We start from the raw sequence: 19,484 nt of genomic DNA, 5'->3' as shown, positions 1-19,484 counted from the left end.
CCCACCCATTTTTTGGTGCGGCGCGATAAGCACGCCGCACAACGTGATCGTCATATTTTTGGCACGCTAGCTGCAGTGTGCTGAATTCTGCTGCCTACAGTATGTACAGTATACGCTGTTCTCTAGTGCTTGCACTGTGTGCTGATTTACCTCCAGTGTGTACAGTGTAAGGTGTTACTCTGTGCCTTTATTGATTGTAAACCAGCTGTATTGTATGCTGATCCCTGCTACTTTCAGTATGTACAGTATTAGCTGTAAAGCCTGGTACACACATACAATTTTGATTAGCCAATTTTAGCTCTGTTCATAAAATTCATTGTCTGTTGGCCCACTTACTGCACGGGGGTGGGAAATTGGGGGTCAGTGATTGACCAATCAAAATTGTATGTGCGTATACATCTTTGATCTATGCCTATACTGATTGTAAATGATCGAAATAAAGGACAGGGGGCTCCGTCCAATATTTCGATGGGCAGGCCCGTTATCCGTAGCTTACACCGCTGCTAAGTTCATGTACATTTGGCCCCACCCATGGCCACGCCCACTCACCGCATGGCCACGCCCATTTTTTGCCGCCTGGTGCCCACAGGTGCCACTGATCTCCAAGGACCCTAGAAACGCCCCTGGCGTGGGGGATTGCCGCTGGTAAAATATCACTAAACTTAGCGATATTCTACTACTGCCTTTTGAAAGTAAAATATTGGTAATATTTACTGATATTTTACTATTGCGAAACCTATCCCTAATCCCACACAGAACCCTTCCCTGGTGGTGCCTAACCCTAAGACCCCCCCCCCCCCCCTGGTGGTGCCTCACCCCAACCCCCCTTCCTGGTTGTGCCTAACCCTAAGAGGTACCCCTAATGGTGCCGAAACATAAGAAAACCCATGGCATCTAACCCCCCTCCTAAGGCTAATCCCCCTCTTCTGCAAAGCTGCAATAGAAATGGACTTTTGGTTATAATTGTTGGTTATCCACAAGCCATTTTTTTCCTGCAAACCTGTCTGTGGAAATTGCCCCCTCTTGCTGCTATGCCGAAATTTACCTTCATAGCAGCATATAATTGGGGAAGAAGAGGGAGAAGGTGGAAATATCACATTATTTGTATAATTCCTTTAGACAACGCACAGCAATTCATGGTGACCTGAGCTCAACCCAACACCTTCCCTTGCCCCACCCCCTTTTCCTACTTCTCTGACTGATTGCCAGTGGACAAGTGAGGAAGAGAAAGATAGGCACTTCCCTTTGGGTAATATCACGTATCAGTTTGTGCAATGTACCATGGGAAGTGATTTCCTGGGATGTTTATTTCAGAAGTAGGTACCATCTGACAAATATCCCAGCTTTTACTCTAAAAAGTGGTAATGCTGATATATACTGGCACGCAAGAACTATGTTTTTAGAAGTATTTTAATAGTCCCCTTTCTACTCAACTATGCCGATAGCCACCTTTATCAAATCACCCATTCAATAACCAATCACCATTCAGTATGCAGTTATTTTTTATTGAGTTTTTTCCATTTTATGTTTTATAAAAAATATTATACCAAAATAGAGAAGCACAAAAAAAAAAAACAAGTACAAACAGGGAACAACAATAACGTAACCCCCTTTGCAGTGGCAGATGTAAGATGTGTGGTCCAATGCAGCGACGAAGGGCAAAAAAGCGAAATAAAGAAAATAATAGGATGCTGATGACACAGAAATATCAGTTTCAAAAAATTGTGTTATTTTCAAACAGCTTAAAGAAGAACTCTCCTAGGACAATGATGGCGTTTGTATATGTACGCAGCCAGTGAGTTGGACACAGGGTGAGCTGAATGACTGTTCACCTGCTGCCGCTCAAATTACTGTCAGTGCGCTGCTATAGCGGTGCCCGACTCAGGTGCAGACTCGGGTGCACTGTACCGAAACCACCTGCTTCGCAATGAGGTACAGTAACTAATAACAAGCAATACAATTTTATTAGACATGGCTACTTATTCAGCTGTCTAATTTATTAAGTAGCTGTCCCAAAGACCATTCCACACTTTCCATGCTTTTCTTACACCTCTGAATTTCCCTTCAGGAGATACTGTATTCATTATTTTTCACAGTCTACTCTCCGTGTGAGCTCCACAAAGATAGCTATTGAATGTTTGACCTTAATGTACCATTTTAGTGTAAAGAAACTCCAACATGGGAAGCAGCTGAGGCAGAGAGAACCCTTCAGTGTTTGCAGCAGCTGTCAGATGTCATGTGTAGGTAAGAAATTTCCTAAAATTTCCAAAGAGCCACATGGCAGCCGCCATGAAAAAGAGCCCTGGCTAACAAAGTGAGAAGACGCTGTGCACTCATAAGAGTATTTTGTAGGGTCAATATGTGAAATGTAGCAGAGATGAGATCAGCTAGAGAAAGCTTACTTCATATTTGGTTTCTGTGGTTCAGGCATGGGTTATAAATGATTTTCTACGCAGGTATATAATGAAAGCGAATTTCTGATTGGTTGTTATGGGTTAACGCACTTTGCTTAGTGGCTTAAAAAAATAAGAGCTTTTTTTTTCTTAGCTGTTCACCTACCATAAATCCCAGAATCCTCAGCTGGCCATTGGCCAGCCACTGGCTTGCAAAGGTTCATGGGTCTTAGCGTGAAACTTAGCAGCTGCATTTTTTGCAACGGAAAGACAGGTCTGCGCAGTTGAATAGGGATGGTCAAAGAGGTGCAAATAATTGAGAGTTGATGCCGGGATGGTCACATTGACCATCCCTACAGTTGAGCATATCGATAATCTGACACAGAGCTAATAGTTTGTAAATGAAAAACAGGGCGTGTTAAGGGGTAAAATAGCAAATATAACTAATAAATACTATTTACAACAGCAGGAGGGACAGTTAGGTGGCAATATAGAAAGGAAGGGGGTCATTAGGAGCAATTTTTTGAAATAAATGCTTAAATTGTTAAAGGGTGAGATTTCCCAAAACTAATCTCAGTTGTTGGGGAGCTCTGATGGACTGAATCACATGAGGACTTCATCTCTTGGGTGGCCCCACTGCTCTCTTAATTCCCTTTTGTGAGCAAAAAAATATAAAATGATAAAGCTTCATACACATGTAAGAGGCATGTCGCTAGAGAGAGAGATTGGGATCGGGTCCCTTGTGCGACAATGCAGGGCCGAGGCCTACCTCCAGGCTAAAGACACATTTTGTTTTGGGTGGAGTGGTGAGTAGAACAATGCCCGCGACCAGCACTAGGCCAAGGCGATCTGCCAGGCAACACTAGATTCTCAGCAGAGGTGGTCGTTATGGACTACCTATGCTGAGTGTATTCTAGCATGAATACGCAGCTTTAAGCAAGGAGTGAGGTGGGAGGGGCTCTGAAGTCACGTTAGTTTCTGACGGAGTTGCACAATGCCGACTCGTTTTTATGGATTTTTATTTTTTATCCTGGACAGCGGGCTTTATTGCCATTCATCTAATGAATGGCATGCAACCACTCCGATGTGGCAGTGGACCCTAAAAGGACTACCGGAGTGGTCCAGCACATTCATAAAGTATGGACATGGCACCATTCCAATGTGAACGAAGCCTTACAATGACAGTGAGTGACTCAGTCTACTGAAGATGGCAGTTTTGCGTAGATACTTACAAAGGAACTTAATTTGATGGTCTCCTACCTTCACATACACAGAAGAGGATAAGTTAATTCAATTGAGTAGACGGCCAGGGATGGCTAACAGACTCCAGTATAAGGCACTGAGAGACACACAACAAAGGACAAGAGAAAAAGGAGCTACTAGTGTTTTCCATCTGCTTTAGAACTACAGCATCCCAGAAGACCCTAGGACCACCTGGAATCATTAGTTACAGGGCAGCTGAAAGTCACAGTTTCCATACAACTGGATCATGATTGTCTGTAAATCAACATTCTATGCATTCATTCTTGTTTTTGATAGAACTTGAGCTCCAATCAGAAAAGAAGAGCTCCAATCAGAAAGGAAGAGCTCCAATCAGGATTGGAGAAAATTACCTTACTTTGAATACAGTATCAGGTTGTGTGTAGTTGTGAGCCACAGACATTAATGGATACAATCAGCACCACAAAACCTGAGGAACGTTTTGGCGCACATCTTGATTTAACAACAACATTGTTGGTGAAATATGATTTGTATTTGCCCTGAAATTTTCCCTAAAACTTCGGGATTCTGCTTTTGCCTCATCATTGCACCTTTGTGTCTTAACTCTGCCCTTCCACAATCCTGTCATTTATCAATTCATGCCTACTTTATACCTCAATTTTCTCACCTTAAATACTACCTACAGACCCCCTTCTAAAACGTATTTGTAGTAAGAAAAGGCGATAAATGCCTCCCCAAGACAGGTCCCTCAGGTCCTCAATGTTCATGTTCCTTCTTAAATGGGTACCTTGTCAGTCATTACACTGACACTGTAAAGTTCTAGCAGTACCCTCTTCCAAAATGGCCACTAAGTGGGTACATTGTCAGTCTTGGGGCTGACACCGTTGAGATGGCAACCAATTCCTCTCCTTCTTTAAATTGGCATTATATTAAGGTATAGGTGTGGTTCTGATTGACAAGTCCCGTACCCACTAACTAGATTAGTGACTGGAAGAAACGGGATGAAGGGTCATACTGAATGGAGACACTCATCTTAGACTTCACTGTTAGGCCAGGCAATTAACAACACACCTGGCTGGAAAAAAGGAAAGGAGCAATGGGGACCAGAGGGAGCCTTGCAGCAGAGGTATTGCCTTTTCTTCCCACAGCTAAAGAACTATTCGAGAATGGCCTCCACATTTTCAGGCTTGGTTTGATGGACTTTCTTTCAAAGGGTGAACCAAACATACAAAGTGTATATAATTTAATAAAATTTAAATGTCTTTTTCCTTTTAAAAAATAAACCGTTCGATGGTTCCACTCCTACACATTTTATCACGAGGCATCCAATGGGATGTTCCAAAGTCTCTCTTTGCTTTGAGTACTGATCATCCGCCAATGTCAAGTCTAGAGTCCTGGCCTTCTCCAGCCATCAAGAGGCATACAGTCCAAGAGGCTGGCTCTGTGTGAGAACTTGAGTGATGGCTGCGTTGGTTGGGTGCTGGGCATTATGGAAAGGGATGTGGGGGAAGAATCATCTATTATGACGTAGCATTCACTCTTCTGTCCAGCTCTATGATTTTCATTGTCTCATTTTGCCCATAATCTGAACTGAACCTAAAGACAAGAAAAAAAAATAATCACGGTTTAATCAAGAGCCCCACTGGGTGACAGCATCTAGTTTCATGAAATCCTAAAGAGATCTTTCTTTACTTAAACATGACCAAATTGATAATGTTGTGATGTCACAACTTGTGCCAGTGTTGCGTAGAACAGGTGCTCATGTTGACCCCAGACATCGGAGGACACTATGAGTTGCACGGGCGGAGAAGTGAGACTTCACACTGCACACGGGAACACATATACCCTTTGGGGGGGGGGGGGGGGGGGGACACCAGCCAAGTGTCCATCGGTCGTCATGATATCAAATATCGTCATTACTGTGCACCCGATCGAGCCAGAAATCAATCATAACTTTGATCAGCTGGTCATGTTACAGCACCAATTCTCTTCCGATTATTTTTATTTATGGGCACCCTAAGACTCTAAAAAAAAAATGAATAAAAAAGCCAAGCTTACCTCGGGTAATGTCTTTTCCAGTAGTCCGAGTGACAGCACCCCTCCTATGAGACTTGTCTCCCTCCCAAACTTTGGACAGGAAGCTAGAAGATACAAATTTGCATAACAGGCAGGCAGGAGTAGTATATAAAGATGTTACTCACAAAAGGTATTCAGTTATAAAAAAAGACACGGACACCAAATGCTGCTGAAACGATTAATTTAATTATGCCCTTTATTAGGGTGGGCCGGAGGGGTGCTGTCACTCGGACTACTGGAAAAGACATTACCCGAGGTAAGCTTGGCTTTCCCAGAACGTCCTCCTGACAGCACCCCTCCTATGAGACGATAAACAAGAACATTATAAGTTAGGGAGGGACTACTGCCTGCAACACCTTTCTTCCGAATGCTAGATCAGTATTGGCTAATAAGTTTAGTCTATAATGTTTGACAAACGTATTTTGGCTGGACCAGGTGGCCGCTCTGCAAATCTGCTCTATCGAGGCGCCTGCCCTCTCTGCCCAAGATGTTGATACACTTCTTGTGGAGTGAGCTTTAATTGAGGTCGGTAAAGGCCTCCCTTGAGTCTGATAAGCCGCGGTGATAGTTTGTCTGATCCATCTTGCAATTGATGTCTTAGAGGCTTGCCTCCCCTTGAATTTCCCCGCAAACAGCACCAACAAGGCATCTGATCTTCTCCAAGATGCAGTCCTTTCAAGATAATGAAGGATACACCTTCTAACATCCAAACAATGAAGCTTCCTCTCCTTTTCATTAGTTGGTTTATCACAGAATGATGGCAGAAAGATCTCCTGAGATCGATGAAACTTTGAAGTCACTTTAGGAAGGAATGCAAAGTCTGGACGTAGAGTAATCCTATCCTCCGAGATGGTACAATAAGGTGGCTTAATGGATAAGGCCTGAAGTTCGCTGACTCTCCTGGCTGTGGTGATTGCCAGAAGAAAGGCCGTTTTCAACGTCAGAAATTTATCTGGAATCTGATCCAGAGGCTCAAAGGGATGTTCACAAAGACTCTGTAACACCACATTCAAGTCCCAAGGGGGCACCTTAGATATCACCACAGGCCTGAGACGTTTAATTCCCTGAAAAAAACGAAGAAAAAACTCCTCCTGAGCTAATCTTCTCTCTAAATATACACTCAAAGCTGCTGTCTGAACTTTAAGAGTGCTGGAACTTAACCCCATCTGAAATCCATCCTGAAGAAATTCCAGAGCTGAGGCGGAAAGTCTAGAATCCTTCTCTTTCCTTGTACACCATTCACAGTAAATTTTCCATGTCTTCTGATAAATCTGCCTCGTCACCTTCTTGCGGGATTGTATTAACGTTTCAGAAAGTTTATCCGAAAACCCCTTTGATTTCAGGATTCCCCACTCAATCTCCATGCTGAAAGGTGAAGACGCTTGAAGTCCGGGTGAAGAACTGGGCCCTGCGACAACAAATCTGTTCTGACTGGTAACATTATTGGTTGACACATCGCTAAATTCTGTAACAGAGCAAACCACGGTCTTTTCGGCCAGAAAGGTACTATGAGAATTACTTGTGCTCTGTCCTGCATAATCTTGTTCAGAACCCTTGATATCAGAGGTATTGGGGGAAATGCATACATCAGGTTCAACCGCCACTCTATCGAGAAAGCGTCTATTTCCCACGGATTGTCCTTTGGATACAGGGAGCAAAACTTTAGACACTTTGAATTTTGTCTCCTTGCGAATAAGTCTACTGCAGGGGTGCCCCATGCCTGGCTGATCTGAACAAATACTTCTGGATTCAGAGACCATTCGTCTTGTAATATCGCTGACCTGCTGAGATAGTCTGCCACAACATTGCAAGTCCCCTTCAAATGAACTGCTCTGACGGATGTTAAGTTGCTCTCTGCCCAATGCAGAATCCTTGCTGTCTGAGACCACAACCGACGACTTCTTGTTCCTCCCTGATGATTCAGGTAAGCCACTACACTGCTGTTGTCGGACCTGATCAGGACATGACACTGATTGATTTGATCCTTGAAGAATTGAAGGCTTCTCCATACTGCTTCCAGTTCTCTGCTGTTGGAGGATCTTATTGCCATAGCCCTGGACCACTGCCCTTGTGCTGGTAGAGAGTCCATGTGAGCGCCCCACCCCCACGTACTGGCATCCGTCGTTATGATTCTTTGTACTGGAAAAAACCACATGCGGCCTTCCGATAGGTGAGACAGTTCCTGCCACCAGTTTAACGACACTTTCACACCGTATGGGATCAGAATCTTCCTTTCTAGTGCTGAAATGTTCCTGTTCCAGCTCCTTAGTATCCACAACTGCAGGTTCCTGGCATGGAATTGACCCCATTGTACTGCAGGGAAGACTGAGCTTAACAGACCGAGAAGTGCCATGGCTTTTCTTATACTGATGGACCTTGATTTCTGAAAAGAAAGAACAGAATTAAGTACTGCCGAAACTTTTCTTTCTGGGAGAAATACTCTTTGCTGGCGGGAGGAAAAAATAAACCCCAGATATTCCATAGATTGGCTGGGTATTAGCGCCGATTTTGACCAGTTAATTAACCAGCCTAAAGACTCTAGACTATCAATGCATATCTTAACCTGATCACTTACAGACTGTAAAGAATTACCCCAAATCAATAAATCATCTAGGTAAGCAATGATGTTAATGGACCTACACCTCAAGACTGCCAAAACTTCTGCCATCACCTTTGTGAACAGCCAAGGTGATGAAGCTAGCCCAAAAGGTAACACATTAAATTGGAAATGTCTTACCTCTTCTTGTAGGTGAATTGCAAATCTTAGGAATTGCTGGGACTCTAGATGAACTGGTACATGCAGGTAGGCATCTTTGAGGTCCAGAGAAGCTAGAAAACAGTCTTTTTGCAACAGGGTTATTACAGACTTCACATTGTCCATTCGAAACTTCCTGTATTTTACGGCCCTGTTCAACCCCTTTAAATTTAGAATAAATCTGAAGGCTCCCTGAGGCTTTTTTATCAGAAAAACTGGTGAGTAGAACCCTTGGCCTCTCTGGCAGGATGGTACCTCTCGGATCACTCTTTTTTCCAGAAGGGAAGCAACCTCCTCCTGTAATGCCTTCCTTTGGTCTGGTGATTTTGGCTGTGGAGTTACCACATACTGCAGGGGTGGGGGATACTCGAATTCTATCTTGTAACCTTCCAACACTATTTTCAAGAGCCACTGACTTGTGAACCGCTGGCACCATGTTTCGTAGTAGTGGGAAAGCCTTCCCCCTACTGGAATACTGGCGTCATTGCTTATTGGGTTGGTTGGACCGGGGAAAAAGAGCCTTCCCTTTTTGGTTTCTATTTGGAATCCACTTCTTTTTAGGTGGGATCTTTGCCTCAGGTTCCTTGTTGCCGCTGCGAGCTGGGCCCCTGTACTGAAAAGCTCTCTTTTTGGTCGGAAAATTTTTCTTATAATCTGAGGTTCTCTCTAGCGTCTGGTCTAGCTTTGAACCAAATAACAGTTCACCTTCACAGGGCAAACCACACAACTTGGAGCGAGACGAATTGTCCCCCTGCCATGTTTTTACCCATATACCTCTCCTTGCCGAGTTGACAAGGGCAGTTGTTCTGGCCGTTAATTTAACCGTATCATCCGCTGCATCAGTTAAGTAATTAGTAGCGTTAAACAAATCTGGAAAGTCCTCTAAAATTTCTTCTCTGGGCACCCCCGAAGCTATCTTAGACTGAGTCTGCGTGAGCCAAGCTTTAAGGGATCGTCCCACTGCCGTGGATGCCACTGCTGGTTTAAATGTTAAAGATGCTGACTCCCAAGCTCTACGCAACAGATTGTCCATCTTTTTATCAATGGGGTCTTTTAAATTCCCAAAGTTCTCAAACTGCAAATCGGATTTTCTCGACACCCTTGAAAACGACGGGTCCAGTTTGGGAACCGGACCCCAGAATTTTTGATCTTCCGGACTGAAAGGATAACGACGAGAAAGAGACTTGGGCCAAAATGCCCTCCTTTCAGGGTCATCCCACTCCTTCCCAATCATTGACTTTAGAGAGGAATGGACTGGGATGAAACAATTCTGGGGTTCCGCCAAACTCACGTACATCTGATCCAAGGGGGTCAAAGATTTCCGCTCCACTGTTATCCCCATAGTATTTCGCATTGCCGACAACAAGTCTTTCATTAAGTTGGGTGCGAAAGCAAACTTCTGAGTAACCTCTGGGTTTTCCTCCTCCTCCCCAGAAATCTCCTCCAAAGATGAAATCTCTCCTTCCTCTCCAGATAAATCTGAATCCCCTGATTCATTATCCTTTCTTTTACGTTTAGCTGCAACTTGATGAGGTGAAGCCTCTAACTGACTGTGCCCCTCAATCACCGGGGCTGGTAAGGGAGCAGGCACAGTATCAGCAGCAGAAGTAGAAGGAACTGTAGATTCCGCCATTGCTGAATCCTTTATCTCTTTAATGGCCGAGGCCATCTCAGACCGCATCCATCCCATCAAGTCCTTAAATACCACTGGGGATTCCTCCTTTACCACCTTCTCTCTACAAGACTGGCACAGTTTCTTCGTAGAGGAAGAATAGAAGCGAGAGTTGCACATAACACAGCGTTTCTCAGTTCTACCAGAAGATTGTCCCCCTTGACCTTGCTGAGACACAGCCTTGTCTTTGTCTTTATCACCTTTTGGGGCTTTAGGCTAAAAAGAAATAAAGACAGACTGTCAGCCTTACAAGGTGGACCTATGATTACAAATCAACTCCCTCAAAGTCTGAAAAATTACAGCTCACCAGAGAGGGGATAGCGCCAGACTCCGCAGAAGTCAGAGGAGAAGGGCCTACAGCGTCCTCCATGATCACCGACAGCAATGGTGATCGTGGCTAACATTCACATATATATACCCCTGTTAATTACCTGCAGCTGAAGTCAATCTTAACACCGCCGCGGCCCCTGCCGCTATGCCGTCAGCTGACTCGTCATGCGGGACGCATGCGCATGACGTCACTTCCACCCGGAACTTCCGGTTTCGCGCTCCTGCCGCCATAAAGCTTCCGCATCTCTAGGAGAAGCCTCCTCCACGCTGTGCGCTGGACCAGCTGAGTCCCCTGCTCAGCCTTACTATGCCCGCGCTGCACGCTGCACTCGCCGCCTGACGTAGTAGCACCTGGAGACCTCTCAAAGCGTCCCGTCCGGGACAGGAAAAACAACTGAATACCTTTTGTGAGTAACATCTTTATATACTACTCCTGCCTGCCTGTTATGCAAATTTGTATCTTCTAGCTTCCTGTCCAAAGTTTGGGAGGGAGACAAGTCTCATAGGAGGGGTGCTGTCAGGAGGACGTTCTGGGAAAAGATTTTATGTAGAAGATGTGTACTATGTTGGCCTTCAGCAACCTGAGTAAAGCTAGGTACATACACTAGGTCAGTGTTCCCCAACCCTGTCCTCAAGGCCCACCAACAGTGCATGTTTTGTGGAACTCCTCAGAGGTAGTTAATACGCTCTGCTGAGACACTAATTACCTAACCTATGTATGTTTGTGGTTTCCTGCAAAACTTGTACTGTTGGTGGGCCTTGAGGACAGGGTTTGGGGAACCATGCACTATGAGGACAGGGTTTGGGGAACCATGCACTATGTGACACATAGCCATTCTGGACTCTCTTGGCCAAGAACATAACACCGCACTCCAGCGACCTGGACTGAGCCATGACAGAGGCTTTAGAGTACAAAGGAGGGGGACGGAGGAGAACGGGGAGCATGAGGACAGCATCTAATACATGCCTGCTCCCCTCGTTTTCAATAAATAGTTCAGCTCTGGTGTCCTTTAACTATCCCGAGGGAGGACTTTATTATTTTTGATCTCAATAGTGTTCACATTGTGACCGGAAATTTGGGTGCCTGAGGGGCCATGAAAGTTTGGGCACCCCATAAGCTCCCATGTTAATAGCAGCAACAAATTTGGATACAAAATGTGGCTTCAAATAGAGGGTGCAAAGCCCAAATTTCCTCTCGTAGCCGCAAATAACTATGGGGTGCCCAAACTTCAGCCCAATATTTTACGGTTGTGGCAGCGTGGCTATCGGCAGATTTGCATGGGGGGGGAGGGGTTGTTGAGGCGTTTAGGGTTTCACCATGTGGGGGAGGTCTGTTGGGGTTAGGTATTCGATGTGTGCTGGGTTGGTTAGGGTTAGGTATGTGTGCAGGGTCGGTTAGGCATCAGTGGAAGCGTTGGTTATGGTTAGGCATTGGTGGGTGGATCCGTCAGGGTTGGGCATTGGTGTGTGGTGGGCCCTTAGGGTTTGGCATGGGTGGTGAGTCTGTTGGGCATGCATGTGGCGTCGGTTGGGGTTAGGCACGAGTGTGGGGTCGGAAGGGTTAGGCATCGGTGGGGGTTCACCTAGGCATGTGTGTGTGTGTGTGTGTGTGTGTGGTGGTGGGGGGGGGGGGGCTGTCAGTAAGAGTTAGGCATCAATAGAGGAAGCGCTAGTATGAGAATAGGGTCAGGTTTAGCATTAGTAAAATATCAGAGTTAGCACTGTTCAATAGTCCAATAACGGTAAAGACACCAATATTCTACTAGCCGCTATTTCCGGCACCCAGATTTCCCTGGTGCCCTTTAGGCATGTACGCGTTCACAGCAATCCTCACCTATGCCGTAATGCTCTCTCTCGGCTGTCATTGGAGAGGGTGTATGAGTTCTCCTGGGATCTGCTTATCTCTTCTATTGCTGCTTTGTGATGCTGAGAAATGATCTCTGAGCTTCTATCCCAAGCGTCGTGTGAGTCGACTGTAACTGCGGAGCTGTGCAGCTCTTCCCAGCCATGGTGCTCCTCGAAGATCAGCAGGTTCCTCGAACGCACTGAGAGGAGGACAGCACAGCAGTGAGCCAATGAGTCATGCACTGAATGCATCTCAACCTATCACTGTGTAATAATAACGCGTACTTACCTATCGATGCTGTATACGACTCTGGCGCTGCGAGTCTGCTTGGCTCTTGTATAGTCTTGGGGGCTGATGGGTATGGGTCAAAAGTCTGCGTGAGGCTTCCAAATATGACTGCAAAGCACAGGACCACCACCTGAGGGAGCACGAGGAGAAAGAAAAAGACTTAATAGCATACACAAACCACAAGTCACACAATATTCATCGCTGAGAAACCATAGTGGAAGCATCATTGTTGAAATGAGCCAACATAAGGGTAAAGTCCATCAGCCCCCAAACACTCCTAAAGCAGCTGTATGGATGCTTCAGTTCAGCCTATATCCAGAACAGTGAGACCTATCAAAACAAGCAGCTGAGAGTGCCAAATGGAGAATGAAGCCAACCAATCCCTTTAAGGTGACCATTAACAACACAATCGATCGTGTCTGATCACCACTATGATCGATCAGAAAAGATCATTTGTGCCCACTAATTGATGAAAACCCATTAACCAATCCGAACAGATTGATGGAATTGATCTGAAAAATGTATCGATTTCATTAATCTGATCAGATTGGTTAGCGGGTTTCAATCCGTTAAGGGGCATGACATACTTGTGATGGAAAACGATTGATCGTCTGCAGGATTATATCGTTGATAGCAACAAAAAGTGACATCACTAATGCAACCATTTTTGAGCTATGAGGCAACAGTTATGAGAAGGACACCTGTCGGTGCTGTAATGGGACAACTAAAGCAACCATCCCGGAAACTGACAATAGGCATAGAAATGCAACCTGTACTTATGAAAGTGACATCCCTACTGTAGCCATACCTACAAGAATAAACCCTAAACCCTATCCTTGCTAGATAGTGTACTGGTTAAAGAGACTCTGAAGCGAGAATAAATCTCGCTTCAGAGCTCATAGTTAGCAGGGGCACGTGTGCCCCTGCTAAACCGCCGCAATAGCGCCGCTAAACGGGGGTCCCTTGACCCCCAAACCCCCCACTGCGACACTCGGTCGCAGACTTGGTCGCTCCTGGAGGCAGGGCTAACGGCTGCAGCCCTGCCTCCAGTCGCGTCTGTCAGCGGCGCATCGCCGCCTCTCCCCCGCCCCTCTCAGTGAAGAAAGACTGAGAGGGGCGGGGGAGAGGCGGAGATACGTGCTGACAGACGCGCGTGGGGCAGGGCTGCGGCGGTTAGCCCTGCCCCAACCAGGAAGCGCTCCCCCGCATTACGGAGGGGATTTGGGGGATCAGGGACCCCCGTTAAGCCGCGGTTTAGCAGGGGCACACATGCCCCTGCTAACTCTGAGGTCTGAAGCGAGATTTATTCTCGCTTCAGACTCTCTTTAACGGCTCTGGCTTTGACATGGGAGACCAGGGTTCGAATCCTGGCTAGGGTTAGTACCTATTCAGTAAGGAGTTCTTGGGCAAGACTCCTTAAAGAGACTCTAACAAAATTTCCAGCCTTATTTATTCTATCCTATAAGTTCCTATACCGGTTCTAATGTGGTCTGTCTCCCTGCAGCCTTTCCTAGTTGCACAGTGGCTGTATTATCTCTGTTATACAATCTAATCGTCTTTCCTCTGACGGCTTTGTCGGGCTCAGGCAGAAATGCGCTGTCTGCTGTTATAGGCAGAAGCTATACACACCCTCTCCACGCCCCCTGCAGGCTCTGTGTGAGTCACAGACTGAGCTGCTCTCAGCCTATCAAATTCTGGTTAGCAGCTATGTCTTTTATTTGTAAACACTGCCTAAAACTGGCAATTACAAGCTCATGAACAGAAAAATCATGACCTACACCAATTAGTTTTATAGGCACCAATAGGAAATTGATAGTTTACATTGAAATAATGTTTCTCAAAATAATTTTGTAAAGAATACACAAATTATTACCAGGCCATATACATCTCACTGGCCCAAACTTACTGAACCCATATAACCAACCCTTCCAATAATAGTTTTGAGGGGGCTGTATTCACTATAAACATACTGATAGAAGCAGAATATAACCCTGCATTTCAACTTTGCTCTAAAACATTATTTACAGCATATTATATGCAACCAGCATTTTTTTTTTACTAGACCAGCATTGGAAGGGTTACACACAGAGCTTTAAAGTTCCGTGGAGAGAACTGCTCCCCACAGCGAAGTTTAGATAGATACGTTTAAGTCAACAGGATGTTACAAGTGAGGATTGTTACACACACTTTGGCTGTCCTCCAGCTCCTGCACAGTCAAAGAGAGTGAGTCACATTCCACACTTGTTACATTTAAGTAAACAGAATGCATCTATCTAAACTGCTGTGAGCAGTTCTCTCCAGGAACTTTAAAGCTCTGTATGTAACCCTTCCAATGCTAGTCTAGTAAAAAAAAAAATGCTGGCTGCATATAATATGCTGTAAATAATGTTTTAGAGCAAAGTTGAAATGCAGGGTTATATTCAGCTTTAAGTACAGCCTGGGTCTTTACAGGTTAGAACAAGAGTTGCAACAATCAACACAGCAGTGCCCGTTTAAGTGTTAAAATTACCATCCATTTCTTTCTTAATGAAACCAGCAGTTGGCTATAAGATATCCATAAAGAACAGTGTGCTAAGACTAGCTTTGTGGTGCCCCCTCCTACAGCTGTCACCTCAGGTATCTAAACACACAAAAATCAGTTCTGTGTATTCTCTCCCACCTCAGGTATCTGCCTGGAAAGAATTTCATATTGTACAGTGTGCCAAGACTAGCTCTGTGGTGCCCCTTCTTCCTACAGTCGTCACTCCATGCAGCTGCTTGGGATGCCTAGGTCTAAAAACAGTCCGGGTCTACTGGAAATCAACAAAGTAGCCATTTTCAGACTTTCATCAATATGTATGATAGGATTGAAGCCCGACGAAGGCTGCAAGGCCGAAAGCTTGCTTATTCTTTTTAGTTAGCCAATAAATGGTATCATCCTGATTTAAAACTTCTTGCTTATGTATGATAGTAGAGTCTACTTATAGTCTAGTCATCTTAATAAAGTAGCCATTTTGAGTATTTACCCAGCTAAGCCTTCAGTGCCTTCGTGAGGTAGCTGAAGAAACGATTTTAAGGCCTGAACCCGTTTACCCTTGTGTAAACATCTACCAGTACTCCTCAAAATTGAGGTCACCTTTTTCTCAATATTAGCTCAGTCAGGAAATGGTCACTTTTCAAAGTGTGTGAGAGAAAGCACCACTGCAACAAGGACGTTTTCTAATTAGGCCACGGCGGAGGCCGAGTACAATGAAACTCTGGCCTGGAAAGATCCGGTTACATTATATTTAGAATGGTTTCGATAATTGGATAAACAGGGTAACAGAGACTGCAGGGAGACCAGGACCAATGAAAAAGGATCCTTCATAGAAAGAGGTGGAAAAAAGACTCACTTTTTCCACTCAGTCTATTTTAGGTACGCTCAACAACATTGGAATACTCACAGCGCATCACATGGGTGCCCAGTCTGACTGAGATAGCATTAAGGGCGGGGCTTGACTAACTCCGTATTATAGTGAGCCTAAGGTGAGCATTATATGGAGGTTGGTATATTTATTTCCCTTTAAATAATACCAGTTGCCTGGCAGCCCTGCTAATACTTTCAGTCATAGACCCTGATCAAGCATGCAGCAGATCAGGCGTTTCTGACATTACTGTCAGATCTGACAAGATTAGCTTCATGTTTGTTTCTGGTGTGATTCAGACACTACTGCAGCCAAATACATCAGGAGGGCTGCCAGGCAACTGGTATTGTTTAAATGGAAATAAATATGGCAGCCTCCATATCACCCTCACCTCAGGTTCTCTTTCATTTTGTCCAAGCTGAAATCCAACAGTTTGTAAATATTATTAGGGAATTATTTTCCTTGGATCCTGCAAGTGTAGTTCAAAAAACACATTGAGGTTGATTCACTGGCAGAAATAGCGCAAGTAACCTCCTGTTACTCACTCTATTTCAACAGAGTGCCTTAAATGTAAGTGGCTGCATGCTACGTGCGCTACTGCCCGAGTAGTGCGCGTAATTACCCTCAGCCACAGGAGCGCCGATATGCTGCAGGTAGGGCAACATAGCGAGCACTAGTAGCTTACGCTCTCCCTGCAAATAAGGAGCGCTCCACTTGTCCTGCCCTGAGCCCCTTCAGGGCCAATCACTTTAAAAGGACGTGATCCCTGCACTTTGATTGGCCCAATAGGCTGCCTGTCAAGATGGGGGCACATCTGGATATTATACTAGGCAAAAGGGTCTGCGTAATACTCGGAGGATGAATCTGGCTATTGTACTGGAGGGGGGGGGGGGTGAAATCATGCCTAAGAAAATTAAAATACAAAAAAGACGACATTGCATTAACATATTGTAAATTAATATACGTTTCTGACTTTTTAAGTGAGATTGCCCTTTAAGAAGTAGCTGTAATAGTTTGCAGATCAGTTTCAGGATTCCTGGGGCACGCAGCTATTTTCTCTCTATTAGACCCTGGCTTTCCCAGTTTATAGGTAAGCCTTGTTCTCAACTATTTACCAGTACTGAGTCCACACTGGCCACTAAAACTCTGCTACTGGACTAACAGAGTAAAAACTGCACAGAAATGATACTCACCATGAGACAAGTACCAGTCTGTGTGCTGGCAGCTTTGTAGGAGCGACTGACTTTGCCTGCTACCATGGCCTGGAGACGCTGCAGCTGTTGCAAGAGAGTCCTGGGGAAGAACAATAACATGCAAGATAGTGAGATGAGGTTTACCTCTACTAAGGCACACTTAAAGCACAACTGAAGTAAGAAGAATATGAAAACTGACATTTATTTCCCTTTAAGCAATACAGACTGCCTGGTTGTCCTGCTGATATTCTGCGGCTAATACTTTTAGCCATAGACCCTGAACAAGCATGCAGATCAATTGTTTCTGACTCCTGAGATCTCTTAAAAGCAAGAATTCATACGTACCTAGGACTTCCTCCAGCCCCCTTCGGCCTGATCGCTCCCCTGCCGCTGTCCTCTGCCTCCTGTATCCTCCTCCGCTATGGATCCTGGAAACTTTGGGAGTCGGGGCTTACTGCGCATGCGCGTCCTGCCCGTGCATACCCCGTCACACTCCCTCGGGCAGGAGCATTGTGCGCCTGCGAAATACTACTGTGTAGGTGCACAACGCTCCTGGCCGTGGGAGTGCAACAGGGGGAACATGCACGGCCGCACTGTGCCTGTGCCGACTGGCTGAAGTTACCGGGAGGATTGCAGAGGATCTAGAAAGCTGAGGATGGCGGCGAAGGAGCAATCAGCCCCGAAGGGGAATGCATGAATTATTACTTTTAAGTCATCTCAGGTAAACTTTAAAGAGAACCAGAGACGAAGCACCCTCATGTATTTTACCATTTATATCAGTGGGAACATTAGAGAAAACACCTACCCTGCTTTCTGTTTCATTCTGCACTGCACAGCTTGCTTCTTATCAACCCTGATAAAATCCCAGACTGAGCATTCATTTATGTGCTCATATAGCGCTGACATCTCCTGAAGCACTACATAGTTATGTCACTGACTGTCCCTCAGAGGGACTCACAGTCTAATCCTACCATGGTCATGGTAATGTCCATATTCTGCTGCATTTGCATTTATTGCATTTATTCTAGATGCATATAGCTTTCAAACGCAGGAAAAAAAATTATATATAGCTGAAGAAAGGGATCATTGTATGACATGCATCCTAGATTCTCTGAGATTGAAAGCCAAAAGCTATTTTTCAAGTTGGCCACTAGGGGTCACCATTGCACAATTATCTGTGCAAGTGCAGGCCCGAATAACATTATACAGTAGATCACAGCATGTGAGGGGTTCTCTGGGGGGGACGACTTCTATCAGACCCCTGTAGTTGTAATGCCCCGCGCTGTCCTCCTCCGATCACCAGTTCCCCGCCGCTGACACTGGGCAATTATTCATCTAACGACTAATAATGCGTACCCCCTGCACGCGTCATCGGGATCTTACTGGGCAGGAGCAGTACGAAGTTTTCTTGTACTATGCCTGCACAGTAAGCTGCCGACGATGCGCACGGGAGCGAGCGCGCGCGGCCACGGCCGGCAGTTGAATGAGATGCCGCATTAGACCGGGGCCTGCAGGGCGGAACAACAGATCGTTGAAGGATGGCGTAGGACATTAGAGCTGAGAGAACCCGTTTAAAGTAAACCAGAGACTAAGCAAGTGAAAATCTCGATAAATAACCGGCGCTTCCACCACCCCTATAGACACGACTGAGTCCCACGCCATCCTCATGCGGTCTGCCATTCAGCTGCGATCAGCCCCGGTAACAGGCTCAGTTGCGTCAGTCCGGGTCTACTGCACATGCGCAGAAGACCCAGACTGGACCAGACTGAGCCAGTTACCGGGGCTGATTTGCGACTGAACGGCAGACGGCGAGACAAGCTTATGGGGCAGAAGGAAGCGCCGGGCAAGTATCGATTCTTTCACTTGTTTGCTAAAGGATAAATGGCAGCCTCAACATCCCTCTCACTTCAGGTGTCCTTAAGGCCCCTTTTACACTTTTTTTGTGTTGCGTTACCCTTTCTCCATGCAGGGTAAAGCAACAGCAATAAAATGCATTAAAGTCAATGCGTGACGCAGAAATTAAAAATGTGTTGGTGGCGGCGGTGTGGCGTGCATGCGCAGAATTACGTGGAAGCCGTGAATCCCAGTGACGTACTTCCTGTCCTGCAGGGAGGACGTCACTGCACGAGGAACGTGCCAGAGGTGTGCAGAGATTTGCATATGACCCAGTTGGCGCAGGGTCATATGAATCTTTTTCTTGGCGTTGCAGTGTGATGCAAGGGGGCGGAGCATGGCACGGAAACACTAGCCCCACGTGTAAAGCTGGCCTTAAAAAAAGTGCTGCTAATACAGTGAAGGCAAAGTTAAACCCACATAACATTACTTGT

At 45.5% G+C, this 19,484-nt stretch overlaps 2 protein-coding genes across 2 annotated transcripts in view; both read right to left on the bottom strand.

Moving 5' to 3' along the window:
• Positions 1-1,484: 1,484 nt before the first annotated feature.
• The window catches only part of LOC137564243 (cyclic AMP-responsive element-binding protein 3-like protein 2), a 115,100-nt gene continuing 97,100 nt past the window's right edge, over positions 1,485-19,484 (bottom strand). Inside the window, exons 9-12 of the mRNA XM_068277857.1 lie at positions 17,158-17,257; positions 12,582-12,711; positions 12,282-12,492; positions 1,485-5,210 (exon numbers count right to left, since the gene is read on the bottom strand). Coding sequence (XP_068133958.1) covers positions 5,135-5,210; positions 12,282-12,492; positions 12,582-12,711; positions 17,158-17,257 — 517 coding nt within the window. The 3' untranslated portion in view covers positions 1,485-5,134. The remainder of the gene's footprint in view (positions 5,211-12,281; positions 12,493-12,581; positions 12,712-17,157; positions 17,258-19,484) is intronic.
• LOC137564242 (uncharacterized) lies at positions 5,792-9,786 on the bottom strand. Its single transcript, XM_068277856.1, has 2 exons — positions 8,428-9,786; positions 5,792-8,073 (listed from the first exon to the last, which is right to left on the bottom strand). Exons 1-2 carry the CDS (start codon positions 8,879-8,881, stop codon positions 6,020-6,022), a joined length of 2,508 nt encoding a protein of 835 aa, XP_068133957.1. The 5' UTR covers positions 8,882-9,786; the 3' UTR covers positions 5,792-6,019.

Source organism: Hyperolius riggenbachi, chromosome 3 (assembly GCF_040937935.1).
Source record: "Hyperolius riggenbachi isolate aHypRig1 chromosome 3, aHypRig1.pri, whole genome shotgun sequence".
Classification (NCBI taxonomy): domain Eukaryota; kingdom Metazoa; phylum Chordata; class Amphibia; order Anura; family Hyperoliidae; genus Hyperolius; species Hyperolius riggenbachi.
This window is presented reverse-complemented; position numbering and strand designations above follow the sequence as displayed.